Source organism: Curcuma longa, chromosome 5 (genome assembly GCF_044706935.1).
Source record: "Curcuma longa cultivar G26 ecotype Majalengka, Jawa Barat chromosome 5, ITB_CL_G26_1.1, whole genome shotgun sequence".
Taxonomy (NCBI): domain Eukaryota; kingdom Viridiplantae; phylum Streptophyta; class Magnoliopsida; order Zingiberales; family Zingiberaceae; genus Curcuma; species Curcuma longa.
This window is the reverse complement of record NC_133865.1, coordinates 7,204,180-7,223,406: the sequence shown is the minus strand read 5'-3', so window position 1 is coordinate 7,223,406 and position 19,227 is coordinate 7,204,180. Positions and strand designations below refer to the sequence as shown.

The 19,227-nt window shown below is 41.3% G+C and overlaps 3 protein-coding genes across 3 annotated transcripts; 2 read left to right on the top strand and 1 right to left on the bottom strand.

The window, feature by feature from the left end:
* The first annotated feature begins 4,482 nt into the window (after positions 1–4,482).
* On the top strand, positions 4,483–6,838 carry LOC141829530 (GTP-binding nuclear protein Ran1A-like). The gene is made up of 8 exons (XM_074717020.1): positions 4,483–4,581; positions 4,698–4,767; positions 5,295–5,351; positions 5,437–5,554; positions 5,743–5,832; positions 5,920–6,099; positions 6,180–6,257; positions 6,552–6,838. Exons 1-8 carry the CDS (start codon positions 4,579–4,581, stop codon positions 6,619–6,621), a joined length of 666 nt encoding a protein of 221 aa, XP_074573121.1. The 5' UTR covers positions 4,483–4,578; the 3' UTR covers positions 6,622–6,838.
* A 286-nt stretch (positions 6,839–7,124) lies between these two features.
* On the bottom strand, positions 7,125–10,620 carry LOC141829543 (peptide deformylase 1A, chloroplastic/mitochondrial). Its single transcript, XM_074717044.1, has 4 exons — positions 10,105–10,620; positions 9,419–9,508; positions 9,262–9,329; positions 7,125–7,615 (listed from the first exon to the last, which is right to left on the bottom strand). Exons 1-4 carry the CDS (start codon positions 10,618–10,620, stop codon positions 7,375–7,377), a joined length of 915 nt encoding a protein of 304 aa, XP_074573145.1. The 3' UTR covers positions 7,125–7,374.
* A 744-nt stretch (positions 10,621–11,364) lies between these two features.
* LOC141829490 (endoglucanase 10-like) lies at positions 11,365–13,977 on the top strand. Its single transcript, XM_074716973.1, is given in 7 exon segments — positions 11,365–11,742; positions 11,745–11,765; positions 11,853–12,160; positions 12,234–12,692; positions 12,771–12,906; positions 12,998–13,170; positions 13,271–13,977. Coding segments are annotated over 7 exon segments (1,857 nt in total). The 5' UTR covers positions 11,365–11,381; the 3' UTR covers positions 13,670–13,977.
* The last annotated feature ends 5,250 nt before the right edge of the window (positions 13,978–19,227 follow it).

The following is a 19,227-nucleotide window of genomic DNA, read 5'->3' as shown; positions in this document are numbered from 1 at the left end:
AAATAAATCTAAAGGAGATATTTACCTAAAATTATATATATTGGGCAGATAAATAGCCAAAGGGGCTATTTACGACTAAGCCATACTATAATATAAGTTGTCAGTACGTTTTATAAGTTAGGGCCGAGTGAGCCTTACTATATATAACATCGTTTTATAAGTTAGGAAAGAGTAAATTTCGGATTAGTCGTAAATAGCCCCAAAGGCTATTTCTCTCCTCTGCGTAGCAGAGGTACTTATATTATAGTAAGGCGGATTAGTCTACTTAGTCGTAAATAGCCCCAAAGGCTATTTATATGCCTCTGCGTAGCAGAGGTACTTATCTTATATTATATACAGTTAGTCTACGCCAAAGGGGCTATTTATCTTCTTGGGGCTATTTATCTCCTTTTACTAGATTTTTGGCTCAGGTACACCCCGTATATATATTGAGTTCGTAATACTATAATTTGCTGCAGATCTTTCGTATCCCAATATATATACAGGGTTGAATGCCATTCACTACTTTGCTGATATCAGATCAGTAGTAGTTTTGAATTGAACTACTTTTTTTTGCAGGCACGCAAGTATACTGGTAATAATAGGGTACGAGCATCGCGACGTGAGAGGACCTTTCAAAGAAGAAAGAAAGCCAAAAAAAGGAATGCTATCTGATCCTTTAGGAGTAGTAGCACTACACACAGGAAGAGATAGGCAGATAAGACAGTTACAGATAGATAGAGGTATTAGATCGGTAAAGGCCTTACTCTATTACTCTATTCCTTCCTTTAGTCAGGAATAGCGGCCTTAGACTGTTACAGTTCTGTAAAGGACTGCTGTCGCAGATGCGCTATCGCATATCCGCTGTTAGCAGAGATGATTGCCTACGAGATTTTAGTGAGTTAGCAGATGTCGCATATGCGACATGCCTAACTCTTCTTCCTACGTCTTGACGGTTAACTTGACTTGCTTAAGACTTCGAGTTCAGTTAGATGCCTGGACCTGGAAATTCACTCAAACCACATCCTCCCTTCATGCTAAGACCGCTTTGTGTACCGCGTCGGATCGTCTGCATCTAGAACAACTTCTGGTTTATATACACTGCTAAAGGCGGATCTGTTCTTAGTACTACTGTTATTCTCCCATCGCTGTCTTTCCATGCCAGTTAGGAGTTGGGCATGCATGCTTGCTGAAGCCCTTATTCGAACTATTTAAAATTGACAGCTGCCCCTTTTGTTGGCTCAGCAACACTCCTAGCGCGGGACCTTTCCAGAATCATGGATCTACGACTGTTCAGATGAAGATAAGAAGGCGGATGACAAAGAAGATGAGAGATCAGGATATTGGAATACCGCTTTCGAAAGACTTCTAGAAAGAGAAACGATCCTTAAGGGGAAAGGGCGGCTTAGGCTTAAAGCACAGGGTCTCGATACCACGTCAGCTTCGCCTCGTACCTCACACGAAAATAAACTACCTTTCTATGTGAATGAATATACGGGTTAGCGCTTTCCCATGGAAAGACTCACGGCCCAGCGCGCCTGTTGTTGATGAGCCGACAGGGCCAATCTAGTAGTTTGGTACCTTTGCCATCCATACTATAAAAAAACGGGCAAGAGACCTGTTCGTGAGCTCGGGAAGTTTGATGAACTACTGGCAAGGTTTCATTTTGAAGCACATCACTTTCGGGCGAGATCTTTACCGCTTAGCGGAACAGAGCGGCGTGGGGCAGATATAAAGGCAGCAACCTGGATTTGACCATAGCGTTGAGCTGGGCCAGCAACCCACAGTACATCGATATGCGTAATTCATTAATTATGTGAGGGCACTTGGGATATCATAAATATAGTTCTATCCTGTCACTGGCCTCTCATAAGTGACATCATTCCAGCAGGAGGAAATTAAATTGGCGGATGAACAAACATAGAGTGAGTAATATATGTTGTCCGATCTTTCAGTTGACCCTCCAGAGGTGCAGGTGCCATCCCTCGGCTCTTCGGGATGCCCCGAGTCCTGCATCCTCTCTAAATTTCAGAGCTTGGAAAGGAGGAGCGAATGATAATGACGCGCATTGAGTCGGGCAGCTTTGATCTCTAGAGTTTAATAGGGACACTTGCGTAGGTAGATGAAAAGGATTCAAAGCCAGAGCGGGAGCTGGGGGGCCAACCACTAATTAAAAGAATTAGTCTCAAGACTACTTTTCGTAACTCAAAATCCCCACCGAAAGTACTGCTTTTTTATATTATATTTATAGGGCAAAAGTCAAACTGAAAGTCAAACTTACCCAAGTTGAATCCAGTAATTTACAAGCGATTCCAACAATGTTTAAGCCTTCTTTCTGTACCTGATTCTGGAAGCAAAAGTTTGAATGCAGCTACCTAGGAATTCAGACACCCTGTATAGAATAGCTTAAGCTCTGGGTGTGCCCATTAAACTTTATCTAATTTTAGGGCTTCGAGAGATGGATGGAATTCAGTTGGAGAATTGTTAATTCAATCTCTAAGAAGTCCTGTAACTCTCAATGAGTTTTCCCTACGTAATATCAATTCAAATTGGAAGGTAGTCTCAAAGAGGAAGGAATAGCAGGCGGAATTTATATTTAAGGAGATAAATAGCCCCAAGAAGATAAATAGCCCCTTTGGCGTAGACTAACTGTATATAATATAAGATAAGTACCTCTGCTACGCAGAGGCATATAAATAGCCTTTGGGGCTATTTACGACTAAGTAGACTAATCCGCCTTACTATAATATAAGTACCTCTGCTATGCAGAGTAGAGAAATAGCCTTTGGGGCTATTTACGACTAAGGAGATAAATAGCCCCAAAGGCGTAGACTAACTGTATATAATATAAGATAAGTACCTCTGCTACGCAGAGGCATATAAATAGCCTTTGGGGCTATTTACGACTAAGCCTAAAATCAATATAAATTCCGTAAGGCAATAGTCCAGTACTAAGTTACACCCGAGCTTTCTATAAGACTTTGGCCCAAAAATCTAGTAATTTACGTAAATAGCCCCAAAGGCTATTTCTCTGCCCAATATATATACAGGGTAGCAGAGGAACTTATATTATATACAGGCGGATTAGAACTTATATTATGAATGCAGGGCCAAAGGGGCTATTTATCTCCTTGCCTCAAATGATGATAAAAGCTTGATGTCTTTCTATCACTGTCATAAGTGATGATGAAGATCAGGGTGATGAGGTTAACTCATTACCGAATAAGCATGATAGGATGGAATCATCCGAAATACTGGTCTCGTCCCCCCATACATAGAGTTGACTCTCCTGAGTCCAAGCCAATCAATTTTGTTCCCCAAAGCAAAAACCATGGTCGAGTTCGCCCGGCAGCTAAAGAAGGAGAGGATCACCGTAGGCCGGGGATTCTGAAGTAGAGAAATAAGGTAAGGAGCCACTGATTGGATTGGATGGACGAGTATCATATCAATCTATTTAGCATCTCACTCTTCTCCTTCTCATTCTTGATAGCACAGGTGCGCAGCGTATCTTGAATGAGAATACATTTGAGACAGTTTCACAGGCCTTGGGGATATCTCAAAACAAAAAAACTTTGCAAATATATAGTAAGTGGCGACATCGACATCGCATTCGTCATAAGTTGAATAGGAATCCGTCTTGAAGGGCTTAGAAGCACAGTGCCTCACTTGACTGAAAGCAAGGGGGAATTATTAAAACATTGATCTTTCCGGGCGTTCATGTCACAGTACCTTTCTCTAGACAAGAATCCAAGAAGCACGCACCTTAGGCAGGTTCACTTGAATAGGCAGTGGAATCGTCCTTACGAAAAAGACCAGGCTATCGGATTGGATGGCTTCTTCCTCGCTACCTACCTTCTTTTTAACTGATCTATGGCTTGTTAGACATAAAGAAAAGCCAAAAAGAATCTAAGTAATCAATTAAATTGGTGCTTAGGATATACTTCACATGATTTCTGTTCACAATTTATTTAATAACTAAAATCTTTGTGTTATTGTATGCTACTGATTTGTAAATTTTGTTTACACATTTTATTTTCATATTAATTCCTTTTTCATTAGGACCCTTTTGGCATGCATAACTACAAGTCGGTTCTGACATGCTAACTGGGTTACGCAAGTAAACAAAAAAGATATTCAAGGATGAAAAATAAATTCAATATTTGAATATATAAAAATATAATAATTTTAATTATATTGAACCGAATACCAAAGTGTAAAGTGAGTATTAAAATAAATGATTTTGGGAAAAAAATAAGAGAAATAATTAAACGGACCATTTGTATAATAATACATAAATTTGACCGTGGATGGCATTTCCTAAATGCCTTCCTAAATTAGCTTGTGGTACAGTTGAATTTAAAAAAACATAATAATAATAAATAAATAGTAACAGTGGTGCGTGGTATTCACGCGGTGATGGAAAAAATCGAACGGCTGTAAGCGTTGCGTTTAAACGAAGCGGAGGGGGAGAAATAAAAGGAAAGGAAACGTTCTGGACTTTAGGGTTCGCCGCGCCATCGCAATATATACGCCCCCTCACTCTGTCAACTAGGCTTCATCCTCGATCCTCGTCTCGTCGCGTCTTCTCACAGCGATCTGATGGTGGGGCTCTGCATCCGCTTGCTGATGTTTTGGGAGGCTGTTCTGGGGGCTTTCCTGTGTATGACTCGCTTGCGTTGTCATGTCTCTCACTCGGTGCTTTCTGGATTTCATTGCAGGCGTTGCCGAATCAGCAGACCGTCGATTACCCGAGCTTTAAACTCGTTCTCGTGGGTGATGGAGGGACTGGTGCGTTCTGCTTCGTTATCTTTATTTTTCGCGCTTTCTTTTCTGCGTTTTAATCTTGGGAGTCCTGATCTTATGGCTTCTATTGGTGGTTGTCCGGTGCATGTAGGAATTTTTCTGGTTTTGTCGTTCCTTGTTGATTGTTTTATTGTCTGGTACAATGTTCCTGATTTTATTCTTTTGATGTTTTACTGAGATTGTTGACATGTAACTAAGTAACTAACAAAAGATCATTTTTTTTCTAGGTTCCTTCACATGTATGTGTTTTTATCTCAATCTTTTATCCTAGTTATCGTTTATGCTTTTGTTGTTGAGTGTCAATTCAGTTCATATTCTTGACTTATAAATCGCCCTGAAGAGATGAACAAGGATTCTTTAAGAAAAAAAAATACAATTTCTAAATATTCATCTACCTTTGAGTGCCTACTTTTGCAATTTAATAGTGGAACCGAAAATTTGCTCTTCTGTCATTCGGACAAAGTCGCTCCATTTACCCCTAATAATCCTTCATCTATTATGCTATGGTGCAGGGAAAACTACCTTTGTGAAGAGGCACCTTACTGGTGAATTTGAGAAGAAATATGAACGTAAGTGTTTTGAAAAAACTGATACTTTAGGACTTAGTTTCTCCCTATTGCCAAATGTAAAACAGTGGCATTTGGATAATTGCAGCCACTATTGGAGTTGAGGTTCATCCATTGGATTTCTTCACAAACTGTGGGAAGATCCGGTTTTATTGCTGGGATACAGCTGGACAAGAGAAGTTTGGTGGTCTGAGGGATGGATATTAGTAAGCCATTGCTTGTTCATATTTTTTAGTTTCAGCACGTAGTTCCCTTTTCTTCTATGAAATTCATATGATAGTGCCTTCCTTGTTTGCCTGCTAATAGAAACTGGCATATTGCTTTACTGACAGTAAACTTTTGGAGTGATAGTTAATAGTGAACTAACTAAATTATGCCTAATGTTGGTTGACAGCATCCATGGCCAGTGTGCCATCCTCATGTTTGATGTCACTGCCAGGTTAACATACAAAAATGTTCCAACTTGGCATCGTGATCTGTGCAGGTAATCTGTCAAGATTTTCCCACTAACTGTACTACTTTTCCTTTTTCACATTGAGACCTTCAATTGCCCTATCTGTTTTGTTTCCAGGGTCTGTGAAAACATTCCAATTGTTCTCTGTGGCAACAAGGTTGATGTGAAGAACAGGCAGGTCAAGGCAAAGCAAGTTACATTCCACAGAAAGAAGAACCTCCAATACTATGAGATTTCTGCAAAGAGCAATTACAACTTTGAGAAGCCCTTCCTTTATCTTGCTCGGAAACTGGCAGGGTAAGATGAACACAAATTGTAGATTTAAAAATATTATTGCTTTTGTCTTTACAAGGTAAATCTATTAACTGTGATATCAGGGATCCCAATCTTCACTTTGTTGAATCACCTGCTCTTGCACCTCCTGAAGTCCATATTGATCTGATTTCACAGCAACAGTAAGCTAATCTCAACACTATTTTTTTACTGGTTATTCATGCATGAATTGAGTGAATATTTCCAGATGATAATCTTAGGAAATGCTATATGAAACAAACTTTTATCATAATCCTAGTTTCAATTGTTTATAGTTTCTGGCCCAATGTGTATAATATGTATTGTAAATAAAATGTCGTAGCATTAAGGCAATGCGTGGATGGCTTTGCCTCTTTCCTACTACCATTCAATCTGTAGTTCAACTACCTCGAGTGCCATCTACAATCACATGAGACTTGGCAATTTTCACTTTTCAGGCATGAAGCAGAGTTGGCTCAAGCTGCTGCTCAACCCCTTCCAGATGACGATGATGATGTTTTTGACTAAACTGTGGTTCGTTCAAGTCTATATTCTGCAAGATGTTGAAACGTGTCGTGTTTCTCTTGTATCTGTCTCATGTCTTTGAACAACTTCAGTTCTTTAATCTCTCTTCTAGTTGAGATTATGATATCTTTTCAGAAATTAATTTCGTTTGGCCAGTTTATGGATTTTGCCTTTGTGTATCAAATATGTAGACTGGATGTATCCCAGTTCTTTTTCTTCTTCTCTGGCCTGAAAGTTTGTCCGTTGTCTCTTCAAACTAACGCCTTTTATTTGGATAAATCACTAGGATTTCCCTTTGTGCGCGTTTGACGATCACTTCTGCCCACCGAAAGAATGATTTCAGTGTAAGTAGTAAAATCTCTTCTGCCCTCGAGCTTCAAATTCGACATAATTCTCAACATTCAAATTTTACATTTGCACAACTCTTCTATCATTCTATTTTTAAATTCGAATAAAATATTTAATAATATTATCATCTAACTTATGAAGCATAATTTAAAGGCCTTTATTCCAGAACTTCAACTCTAACGAAGCATTATTATCGGGTTTAGAACATCAAATACTGCACTGAAACAACTACAAGGAAACTAACTGCCTTTCAGGCATTCCTCTAGAGGAACATCAAAAAATACGTCTATTTTGAATTTTGGAGATCAATCTTAAAAAATTGATCAGAAGATGCCATAATGGTCCTAGTAAAACAACTGCGGAATCCATCTCTTTCACTCAAACAACATAATCTACACGGGATTCCTGCTAGCGAACGCCTAAAGGTGGACATCCAGCAGCCAAAGGCAAAGCCAGGTTGTCAACAGTCCTGAATGTTCTTGGGACCATCTTGTCAACGTAAAGAGTACCATCTAAATGATCGCACTCATGTTGTAGAATGCGTGCCTGCCAACCACTAGCATAGATCTTTATGGGTTGCCCTTCGCGATCAAGACCCGTAACTTCAACCTCAAGGTAGCGCTCAACCAATGCTCTGAACCCATCAACGCTGAAAAAGAAGGGAATGATATAGTTTCATACAAGCAGCAGAGAAATCTAAGTGATTAAAAACTAAAAGTACCGCTAGTGAAGAAGTTTTTGGTCTTGTATTAATCTGTAATTTTCGATTAAAAACATAAGGAGTAGAGTTAAACATCCATCTAAATCTTGTGTGGTATCGAGCAACTCTTTTTTTGGTTAAAAGGTGGCTGATCATCAGATTGATCCTTTTTGGGTATCAAACAATTCTAGTGATATGTACCATTCTGGCCACAGTGTTTTGGGTTGTTCTAACAATGCCTAAACTTTTTTTGCCTGTGTTTCCTTATATGGAGGTTGATATATGTGATAACATGATATAGAGTTTGAGACGAATGCTATAGAATTTGATATTGACAATACATATACAACAAACAATTAAGTCAAGCAGTTAATCTAAGCATAGCACTGTGTCTTACCTGCATGCTTGTGAAAGAAGAAATTTTATAAACAAAATCAATCTATAAAATTATTTAATTATCCAAAATGAGCACAGGTATACTTGGCATGGTATTAATTTAGAAATCATGACTACAAACATAAACATACATTTCCAAGTTTGAAATTTTAACCTTTTAGAAGTTATACATCATGAGAAGTAAATATAAGATCACTGGTACTAGTTACAAACTTAGACAAATATTCTCTTTCATTTGTACACTATATGGAACTTCAGCAAAATGCATTTCAAAACCATAAGGTCTGAGACTACCTATTGGAAACCAAATGAGCTTAACGAGCATCACAAGTCACCAAAATATTATCTGAATTTGTTAGACAAACAAGAATATAAACCATGAAATTTCAGTGTCATCATTGGAGTGGATTAAAGAAAGATAAGTATCACCTTTTTCAGAAAGATGAGGGTGTGGCAGATTGGACAGTTAAGAGTTTGGCTAATTGGAGAGTTGAGAGAGATCCACAAGAATACATGTGCATTGTATATTCATATAGAAACAGATGTTGATATGGTCATACTATAGTGACAACCATATTGTGACAATAGATTCAATACAAATATGATGCCATTTTAAGCAAGGACTAAGACTGACCCTAGAACCAAAATAGATAATTAAAGATACAGATAACAACTACAAACTAATCATCTTTTGGTCAATACCCAGCTTATTTTGGTGATCTCTGTCATTATTCATTAATGCAACGTTTAATGTAAACAATCATTTCTAATTAAAATAATAAAAACATTAGTCATAAGGAACAATACTAAAAGGGCATTTGTTAGCTAATCATTAGATTTTCAAAAGACAAAAGAAAGGGAAAAGAAAAACAGCAAACTAAGAAACCCATATATGGGCTGAATTTAACTATAAACAAATGAATTAAATCAATAAGTAAAAGTAGTTGGGCGTCATCTTGATGTGTTTTTTTGGTTGTCAATATGATTGAATGAGATAGATCAAAAGCATGATTAACCTATCAGTAAATTGCTTGTTGGAGATCACCATCAGTCCAACTACAAAGATCTTAAAAACAGCTAAGGGTGACAATTGAGATAATGAAGAAGTGTCCATGCAGATGAAAGAAAGTATATCAAAATTTTAACAGAATAGAAAAGGATGTCTTACTGTATTATTAGTTAAATAACAAACAATTTACCTCAAACATCCTTCAAAAAACAATGCGGTTTTGTCGCTCTTGTTTTTAAGCTTTGGGTTGATAATAACCTGTCTGATGAGAACTGATGAGTTATGGACACTTGATCACAAAGTAAAAAAAAAGAAACATAAGAGGATCAAATTCTTCTTGTTAATACCAAAAGATCAAAGGGGCGACGGTCTTGAGCTTTAATTTCATTCTTAGGAGCATAACTAATGTACTCTTTCGTATCTTCAAGAACAATAATCTGCTAACAAGAACGTATGTACAATTCAGTTTCTGATGTCAACACTAAAAATGTATCGAGCTACAAATAAGAGTAAGGTAGGAGTCTCTCCTACCGTACCTATTTTTTTTTTCAGAAAAAAAAAAAACAGTGTCCGTGATGGAAGTGCCTGCACTTGTCAATAAAAGATAGGTAATACACATTCCACCTAGCAATTTCTGAAGGTTTTATCTCTTAGGAAGATCATGGCAAGGCACTACATAGGTAGACGCTAAAGTTGGGAGATTCAAGTTATTTATGAGGAAATGGGCATAGCTAAACAAAATATCAAAGCAGAAACAATAGCCAATAACTTCCAAATGGGTAATGCACCTACTTTGCCCTGAGAACTTAAAGCATTGGTCCAAACCGTCTCTTACGAAAACCAAATTACCCAACTCCTGGAAATAAAAAAGTGAGAACTTAAGTTTCTGAATAAGCAAATATCAAGTAGCTACTATGAGGGCAAACGCTATGCAATTTCACATTGGCTTGACTTTAAAGGGAAAAATGATTTGACCACAGGGAAGGGGCGCATGTCTTCGTCGAAAAGGGAAGTGAAGTAACAAAGATCCGACCTTTAAAGGTACGCCAATCTGAGGAGCCGCGAGGCCAACGCCAGGAACCTTTCTCATGCAAGCGATCATGTCGTCTATGATTTTTTGGATCTTCTCCGACCCAATCTCCCGAACCGGGACCTCCCCCGCCGGCTCGTGGAGGACGGGGTCGCCGGCCTCTACGATCTCCGGGAGGGGAGCCTTCCCCTTCTTTGTTCCAAACCCCGATAACCAACTGGCAGCGGATACCCTGGTGAACGCGCGCTTCTTAAGCTCCGGGAGAGGAGATTGCGTTCCCACCTCCCAGAATCCACCGCGTCTCCTCAGCGGGTAGCATCCAGCGGCAGAGGACGAGAAGCGCAGCGCATCGACCGCGGTCCGAGCGCTCGAGCACCGGAGGAAGACGAAGGACCCAACGAAGGCGGAGGGAACCGGGAAGGAGACGAGGCAGTGAGACAGGTGGAGGGTTTTCCTCATCACCATGGTCCGATGCGGCACGCGCGACGCGAGAGAGCGGCGTCGGCGACGATGTTTCATTTCACCAACCTCATCGGCTCATCCGACGAGTGCGGGTCACGTGCCCATTACTAATGGGCCATAAATCCAACAAAAGCCCACGTATCTTATCGAAAGCCCAAAATGCATGCAGCACGGGTTCGAACTTGCTGAGTACTCAAATGGAACCGCTTTACTATCCATTTTAGTGCATGAACAGTGGATTGGTGGGCCATCCATTGCGCAAAAAGGAAGCAAACGAGGAGGCTGTTGTGGGGCCCTCTCACGTGGGCCACTCCCACTGGGTGGGTGGTTTCTTTGTCGCTTTCTCTCCCAATAATTAATCAGTTTGGTGAGAGGGAGACCGACTGTAGATCGTCCGCCGACAGTGATCCGCCGACACCTCTTTTCTTGCGTTCATGAACAGAACAATGATTGAGAGTTAAGCAGAGACGGATTAAATAACTAGAGAGCAGTTAACAAGTTATCTTTCCTTACAGCACTTTGCGATCATGGTTACACTTCACTTGGCGATGAAGCAATGTGTGAAGACGAGTGAGAGTCAGTGGTGAAAGAAAGCGGATTGATGGCACAATCTCACCTTTTTCACCTTCAACAAATTTCCACATGTCCATGTTGGTGAGCCCTCAATGTTGGAAGAAAGTAACAAGCCACCGACTGCAAAGCTCCAAAACGATCGCCATTATCAACCAGCCTTCTTGCTTCCTCATACCTTCTCATATTCCTGCTCCTCCTCCTCAAGAAGAGAGAGAGAGGGAGATTGGAGGAAAGGAGAGGAGAAGATGTTCGGGAGGGACCCGTGGGGCGGTTCGTTGGAGATCTCCAATGCGGACTCGGCGACGGATGATGACCGGAGCCGGAACCTGCAGGAGTACGACAGGGCGGCGCTGTCCAGGCAGTTGGACGAGACGCAGCAGAGCTGGCTGCTGGCGGCCCCTGGCGATCCTGCCGGCAAGAAGAAGAAGAGCTACGTCGACCTCGGCTGCGTTGTCCTCAGCCGCAAGCTCTTCCTCTGGATCGTCGGTTCCGTCCTCGGCGTCGGCCTCCTCATCGGCCTCATCATGCTTATCATCAAAACCGTGCCCCACCGCCACCGGCCCCCGCCTCCGCCTGACGACTACACCCAAGCCCTCCACAAGGCCCTCATGTCTTCAACGCCCAGCGCTGTAAGCATCATCACCCCTCTTCGCATGTATTTTGTGTTACTCGATCGATCGGGCTCGATGAATCGAATCGATTCTTAATTTCCTCAGCTGGCCCTCTGCCGAAACACAACAACGTGAGCTGGAGGGGGAATTCCGGCATGAAGGACGGCCTCTCCGACAACTCGGTGAAGAAGAATCTGGTGGGAGGATACTATGACGCCGGAGACGCCATCAAGTTCAACTTCCCCATGTCCTTCGCCATGACCATGCTCAGCTGGAGCGTGATCGAGTACAGCGCCAAGTACGAGGCCGCCGGCGAGCTCGAACACGTCAAGAGCATCATCAAGTGGGGCACCGACTACCTCCTCAAGACCTTCAACTCCTCTGCCGACACCATCGACGTCATCGTCGCCCAGGTAAATCCTTAAATTGTTTCAGTTTCTAAAATCAGATCAAGATTTGATCATTTGATGCTCGAATAATAAACAGGTTGGTGAAGGAGACACGTCGAAGGGACCTGATCCTAATGACCACTACTGCTGGATGAGGCCGGAGGACATAGACTACACTCGGCCGGTGTACGAGTGTCACAGCTGCTCCGACCTCGCCAGCGAAATGGCGGCGTCGTTGGCTGCTGCTTCTATCGTGTTTAAGGACAGCAAGACCTACTCCGACAAGCTTATCCATGGCGCCAAGACTCTGTTCCAGTATGGAAGGGTACAGAGGGGCAGATACAGCCCAGGAGGCACTGATCCTGCCATCTTCTACAACTCCACCAGTTACTGGGATGAATTTCTGTGGGGTGGATCATGGCTCTACTTTGCAACTGGGAATTCCTCCTACCTCCAGCTTGCTACTGCTCCAGCCTTGGCCAAGCATGCCGGCGCCTTCTGGGGAGGACCAGATTATGGAGTCTTCAGCTGGGACAACAAGCTTACTGGATCTCAAGTATGTCTCCACGCTCCCTTGATTATCACTGAGCATATATTATTATGCTAATCGATCTGTTCCCGAAAAATGTTTCAGGTTCTTCTCAGTAGACTCAGACTGTTCTTGAGTCCTGGTTATCCCTACGAAGAAATACTGAGCACATTCCACAACCAGACAGGCAACGTTATGTGCTCATACTTGCCATTTTTCAAGTCATTTAATCGAACCAAAGGTTTGATGGCAGGGCCTTAAATCTAAGTGTTTCCCTATCTAGCTAGATCTTGTTGTTCAAAATCTGATCATATCTGAAACCATACATGCAGGTGGCTTGATCCAGCTAAACCATGGACGACCTCAACCCCTCCAATACGTCGTCAATGCGGCTTTCCTTGCTTCATTGTTCAGCGATTACCTTGACTCTGCAGATACTCCAGGATGGTACTGTGGGCCGAATTTCTACTCGACAGAAGTTCTACGTGGTTTCGCCAAGACCCAGGTACGGCCTTAGAGCCTCCCGTAAAGATGAAATTCAGATTGAAGTCGATCTTTTGGATGAAATCACTTTCACCAAAATAATGTTATGAGGCACTGTGCAGATTGATTACATTCTGGGCAACAATCCTCAGAAGATGAGTTACCTCGTTGGATACGGCAAACGATACCCGAAGCGCGTTCATCATCGCGGCGCATCGATTCCGAAGAACGGGATCAAGTACAGCTGCAAAGGAGGGTACAAGTGGAGGGATTCCAAGAAGCCCAATCCGAACACCATCGTCGGCGCCATGGTCGCTGGTCCCGACAGGCACGACGGATTCCAGGACGTCCGGACAAACTACAATTACACGGAACCGACGCTCGCCGGGAACGCCGGCCTGGTGGCCGCACTGGTGTCTCTGTCCGGAGTGAAGACTGGCATTGACAAGAACACCATCTTCTCTGCAGTCCCTCCGATGTTTCCTACTCCGCCACCTCCACCTGCAGCCTGGAAGCCTTAGTTGGTTCGAGTTTATTGAACTGCTTTAGCTTTAGCTTTAGCCTTGATTGGGCGTTATGATGCAGCTTGAGGAGTGAATTTCAAGAGGAGGAAGACTGAGGGCCAGGAAAAGCGCAAGACTCAAAAACAGCCAGCCAGATCGTCGTCTGATTCATTGAACATGGTTTTTCAGTATTTGCTTTTCTTTTAAATTTTCCATGTTGCTTATTTCATGGTCAGAAGATTGTTTGTGTATAATTAATTAATGCATTAAAAACACAGAGATGTAACACTGCTGAAGAAGAATAGAGTGCCGCCTTTGTTTCTACATTATATTGTGTTGAAAGCTTTACTTGTAGAGAGTTGTTTTAGAAATCAAAGATTTTGAGTTAACTAGAACTAAAACTGATAATAGTTTCAATTAAAAAAAAAAAAGGGAATAGTTACAGTGGATAAACATAAAACTGTGTAAGTAAAAGCTTGAGATAATATGCAGATGCTCAAAGTTGCTCAATAGATTATATAGTTATATGAGTTGGCTCAATTAGGTTTGAGTGTAGGAGGTAGAAGAAGATCAAACTAAACTCTAGCTAATGTGAAGGGAAAATGATTTACTTGTTTCCCACTCTTGTTGTGTTAAGAGATTCTTAATCATAATAAATCAGAAAATCTTATTCCATTAAGAGATACAAGCTCCTCTTTATATAGGAGGTTTATGGACCAAATCTAGGAGAATTATTCTAATAAATATAACCAACTTCTAATAAATATAACCAACACTCCCCCTCAAGTTGGAGCATAGATATTAATCATGCCCAACTTGTTACAAAGATAATCAACTCGGATCCCGTTCAAAGCTTTTGTGAAGATGTCCCCCAATTGTTCTCCAGTTTTTACATATCCTGTAGTAATCAAGCCTTGTTGAATTTTCTCACGAACAAAATGACAATCAATTTCAATGTGCTTAGTTCGTTCATGGAACACGGGATTCGATGCAATGTGAATAGCAGCTTGATTATCACACCATAGTTTTGCTGGTATTGAAATTTTGAGTCCTACTTCAGTTAACAATTGATATATCCACATTATTTCACACACAGACTGTGCCATAGCCCTGTATTCTGATTCTGCACTGGATCGTGACACAACCTTTTGCTTTTTACTCTTCCATGATACTAAATTTCCTCCAACAAAGATACAATAACCTGAGGTAGACCTTCTATCCATTTTGGAACCTGCCCAATCTGCATCTGAAAAACATTCAATACGAGTATGCCCATGATTTTTATATACAATACCTCGTCCGGGTGCACCCTTCAAATAACACAAAATTTGTTCTAATGCTGCCCAATGATGAACCGTTGGAGATGACATATACTGACTAACAACACTAACCGAATATGCAATATCTGGACGAGTCAAGGTAAGATAATTCAACTTTCCAACCAACCTTCGATATCTCTCTGGATATTCAAATAATTCTCCATCTACTGTAAGATCCACGTTCTGAGTCATTGGAGTACTACAAGGCTTTGCCCCTAACTTTCCCGTCTCAGTTAATAAGTCAAGAACATATTTCCTCTGAGATAGAAATATACCATTTTTACTCCTCATTACTTCAACACCTAAGAAATACTTTAGTACCCCTAAATCTTTTGTATGAAATTGAGTGAGAATGAAAGATTTGAGAGATGAAATTCCCATAGTATCGCTACCAGTAATCACAATATCATCCACATACACAACTAATAGAATAATACCAGCTCCTGATTGCTTGTAGAACACAGAATGATCAGACTTGCTTTTCTTCATACCAAATTTTTCAATAACCTGACTAAATTTTCCAAACCAAGCACGTGGACTTTGTTTCAAACCATACAAAGTCTTTCTAAGACGACAAACTCGCTCCATCTCCCCCTGAGCAACGAAACCAGGAGGTTGCTCCATATACACCTCCTCTTGAAGATTACCATGAAGAAAAGCATTCTTGATATCAAGTTGATGTAAAGGCCAATGATGAATAGCAGCAAGAGAAATAAATAACCGAACAGATGTCAACTTTGCAACCGGAGAAAAAGTATCAGAATAATCCACACCATATGTTTGAGCATAACCCTTAGCAACAAGACGAGCTTTTAGTCTGGCAACTGATCCATCTGGATTGACTTTAACATTAAATATCCATTTGCATCCAATAGCTTGTTTTCCTGGAGGTAAATCAACCAAGTCCCATGTATCATTCTCATCCAAGGCTTTCATTTCCTCTATCATTGCATCTCTCCAACCATCATGAGATAAGGCCTCACGGACAGTTTTAGGAATAGAAATAGAGTCAAGTGAAGCAATAAAAGAACATGAGGAGGATGACAAGCCATTATTAGACACAAACGAAGAGATAGGATAAGTACACTGACGTTTACCTTTTCGTAATGCAATAGGAAGATCATCATTTGAAATTGGATCTGATGATGAAGTAGTTGGTGCAGGACATGAATCAGGAGGTCGACGCCTGGAGTATATTTCAATAATAGGAGGCTTGACAAAAGTCGGTTCTGAGACAGGTGTAGAGGATGTAACCGAATATACCAATAAATCATCATCTTCCTTTTGAGAAGTCGGGATATGTGAGGATGAGAAATAAGGCGTGTCTTCCATGAAAGTAACATCGATTGAAACAAGATATTTATTAATACTAGGACAATAACACCTGTAACCCTTTTGAAGACGAGGATAACCAAGGAAAATACATTTCAAAGATTTGGGATCTAATTTAGTGACTTGTGGACGGACATCCCGAACAAAACAAGTGCTACCAAATATTCTAGGATTAACAGGAAACAATGATTTGTTAGGAAACAAGATTTTATAAGGAATCTCACCATGAAGAACAGAGGATGACATACGATTAATGAGAAAACATGCAGTAGAAACTGCGTCTGCCCAGAAAGACTTAGGAACATTCATTTGAAATAAAAGAGCTCGTGCTGTTTCCAGAAGATGTCTATTTTTACGTTCAGCCACACCGTTTTGTGATGGAGTATCAACACAAGAGGTTTCATGAAGTATACCATTTTGACTCATATAAGATTGAAATAGACTGGAGGTATATTCTTTGGCGTTGTCACTTCGTAGAGTACGAATGGACATATTGAACTGAGTTTTAATTTCCGCACAAAAAGTACAAAATAGAGAAAATAACTCAGAACGATTTTTCATTAAATATAACCAAGTCACACGAGAAAAATCATCCACAAAAGTGACAAAATACCTAAAACCAGGTTTAGATAGAATAGGACAAGGACCCCAAATATCAGAATGAACTAACTCAAAAGGACTAATAGCACGTTTATTTATCCTTGGACTTGAACTAAGACGGTGATGTTTTGCAAACTGACATGACTCACAATTTAATGAAGACACGTTACTATATTGTGGACAGAGTTTCTTGAGCAATGGAAGAGATGGATGTCCTAACCTACAATGAGTATCAAAAGGAGAATTCACACCTGAACAAACGAGAGATTTTGGGACAGATGAATCGAGAATGTAGAGACCTCTATTTTCATGTCCTTTACCAATAATCTTCTTCGTCAAAAGATCCTGAAATAAACAATGATCGGGAAAAAATGTGATGCAACAGTTAAGATTGCGAGTTAATTGACTAACAGAAAGCAAATTAAAGGATAAATTAGGTAGATGTAAGACAGAAGATAAAGAAAGCAAAGGAGTGACATTAACAGTGCCAGATCCACGAACGCAAGATGAAGACCCATCAGCTAAGGTAACAATAGGAGTGTTGGATTTGTGTGTGAAAGTAGAAAAGAGATTAGAATTACCTGTCATATGATCAGTGGCACCAGAATCAATGACCCACTTAGAGGATGAGGAAAGAAGGCATGTATTGTGGTTACCTGAATTAGCAATAGCAGTGATAGAGGAAGATGAAGACTTAAGTGATTCCTGATATTGAGAGAACTTGGCAAATTCTTCTGCAGAGACAAGCACCATATCCATCACGATAGAATGAAATCCAAAGATATGCAACTCCAAAACACCGAACTTGGTGTTATTGTGAGACAAAGAACGACAATGTTCCAAATTTCAATATAATATCTGTATTTCTGGACTTCCAACAGTAATTCCGGCTAGCAATCCGGTGACAAATTTTCCAGCAAAGCACACGGCAGCGACTGTCAAGGCTCCTTTCCCACAAGAACGGCAGTGGCTTGTTTTATTCCTTCTTCCAGCAGCAAGCAACCAAAAAAAAATCAGTCTCTGTTTCTTGTTGTCAACAACACAAAACCAGAGCAACAATCGCTACTTTCCAGCAACATGAAACAGAGAACACTTTCTCCTCTCCGGCGGCATCTAGGGAAGGATGGGCTCGGCAACAAGGAGCAGCAGCAACTCCACGGCAACAAACAGAGAGGAAATCTGTTCTTCTCGGCAACAAAGAGGAGAAGAAGTAATCCGACAGCCCTTGCTCCTCACGGCAACAAGGAGAGGAAGAGAGCTCCGTCGGTCCGTCGGTCTTCGTCTTCACGCGCAGTGGCGGCTTCTTCCAGCCTTTTCCACGCGCAGCCAAGAGGTGTCGGCGGCAGTCAGATGGTGTTCGTGAGGAAACACCCGAGGGAGGACCAGCGGCGCTCAATCTAGGGTTCTTCACCTCCACGCTGCCGGCGACGAACGGCGATTGGGTCGGCCACAAGCGGAGCGGGCAGGCAGCAGCCGGCAGAGCCTAGGTTTCCAGGCGCGATTCCTCCTCTTTATGCTTGGGGTGATCGCGATCGGATGGCGTCGCGCAATCGGAGGAGCAGAGGAAGAAAGGGGTCGTCGCCAGCGCGCTATCGCCTTCGCGAAGGTGGCGTCGCAGTGAAGGAAGCGGCGATCGCGAGCAGCGGCAGACGGCGTCGTGGGCGTGATAGGCGGCGCTCGCGGACGCGGCAGGCGGCGCTCGTGGTGCGGCAGGGGGCTCTGATTTGCGATCGGCGAACAGAGTCGGGGGAAGAGGGCGTCGCGCAAGAGAGAGAAATCGCGATCGAAGTCGGCGCCAAAATTTAGGGGTTTAGGGGTTTATGGATCGGCTCTGATACCATGTAATCATAATAAATCAGAAAATCTTATTCCATTAAGAGATACAAGCTCCTCTTTATATAGGAGGTTTATGGACCAAATCTAGGAGAATTATTCTAATAAATATAACCAACTTCTAATAAATATAACCAACATAAACTATCATCACAGTTTTGTGCAGCTCCTACATTATAACATCAAATATGTTCCTTGCTTTGTGCTTCTGGATAAGCATGGAAGGGCATTAGCTAAAACAGGAGTTCCTGCCAGCCGATTACATGTCATTGCAGGTCTTTCACATCTCTTAAAGATGAAGCAGCAAAACAGGAAGAACAAAAAGAAGATGCCTTAATGATCCCTAGCAATTTATCTTAATAGAGTAAATTATTTACTCTGTTTGTAGTGTTGGTTGATCTGTCATAGTTTTGCCATGCTTCATAATGATACTATACTACACCATATGAACTTTCCAATGAGTTTTTATTGTCATATTATGCTACCAATGGT

Coding starts and splice junctions, on each gene's coding strand:
- LOC141829530 (XM_074717020.1), top strand. Junction 4,768..5,294: donor CGTGGGTGATGGAGGGACTG/GTGCGTTCTGCT, acceptor GCTATGGTGCAG/GGAAAACTACCTTTGTGAAG. Junction 6,100..6,179: donor CTTGCTCGGAAACTGGCAGG/GTAAGATGAACA, acceptor CTGTGATATCAG/GGATCCCAATCTTCACTTTG.
- LOC141829543 (XM_074717044.1), bottom strand. CDS start 10,620: ATGAAACATCGTCGCCGACGCCGCTCTCTCGCGTCGCGCGTGCCGCAT. Junction 9,509..10,104: donor AGATTGGCGTACCTTTAAAG/GTCGGATCTTTG, acceptor TCTTGTTAGCAG/ATTATTGTTCTTGAAGATAC. Junction 9,330..9,418: donor GTCGCCCCTTTGATCTTTTG/GTATTAACAAGA, acceptor CTCATCAGACAG/GTTATTATCAACCCAAAGCT.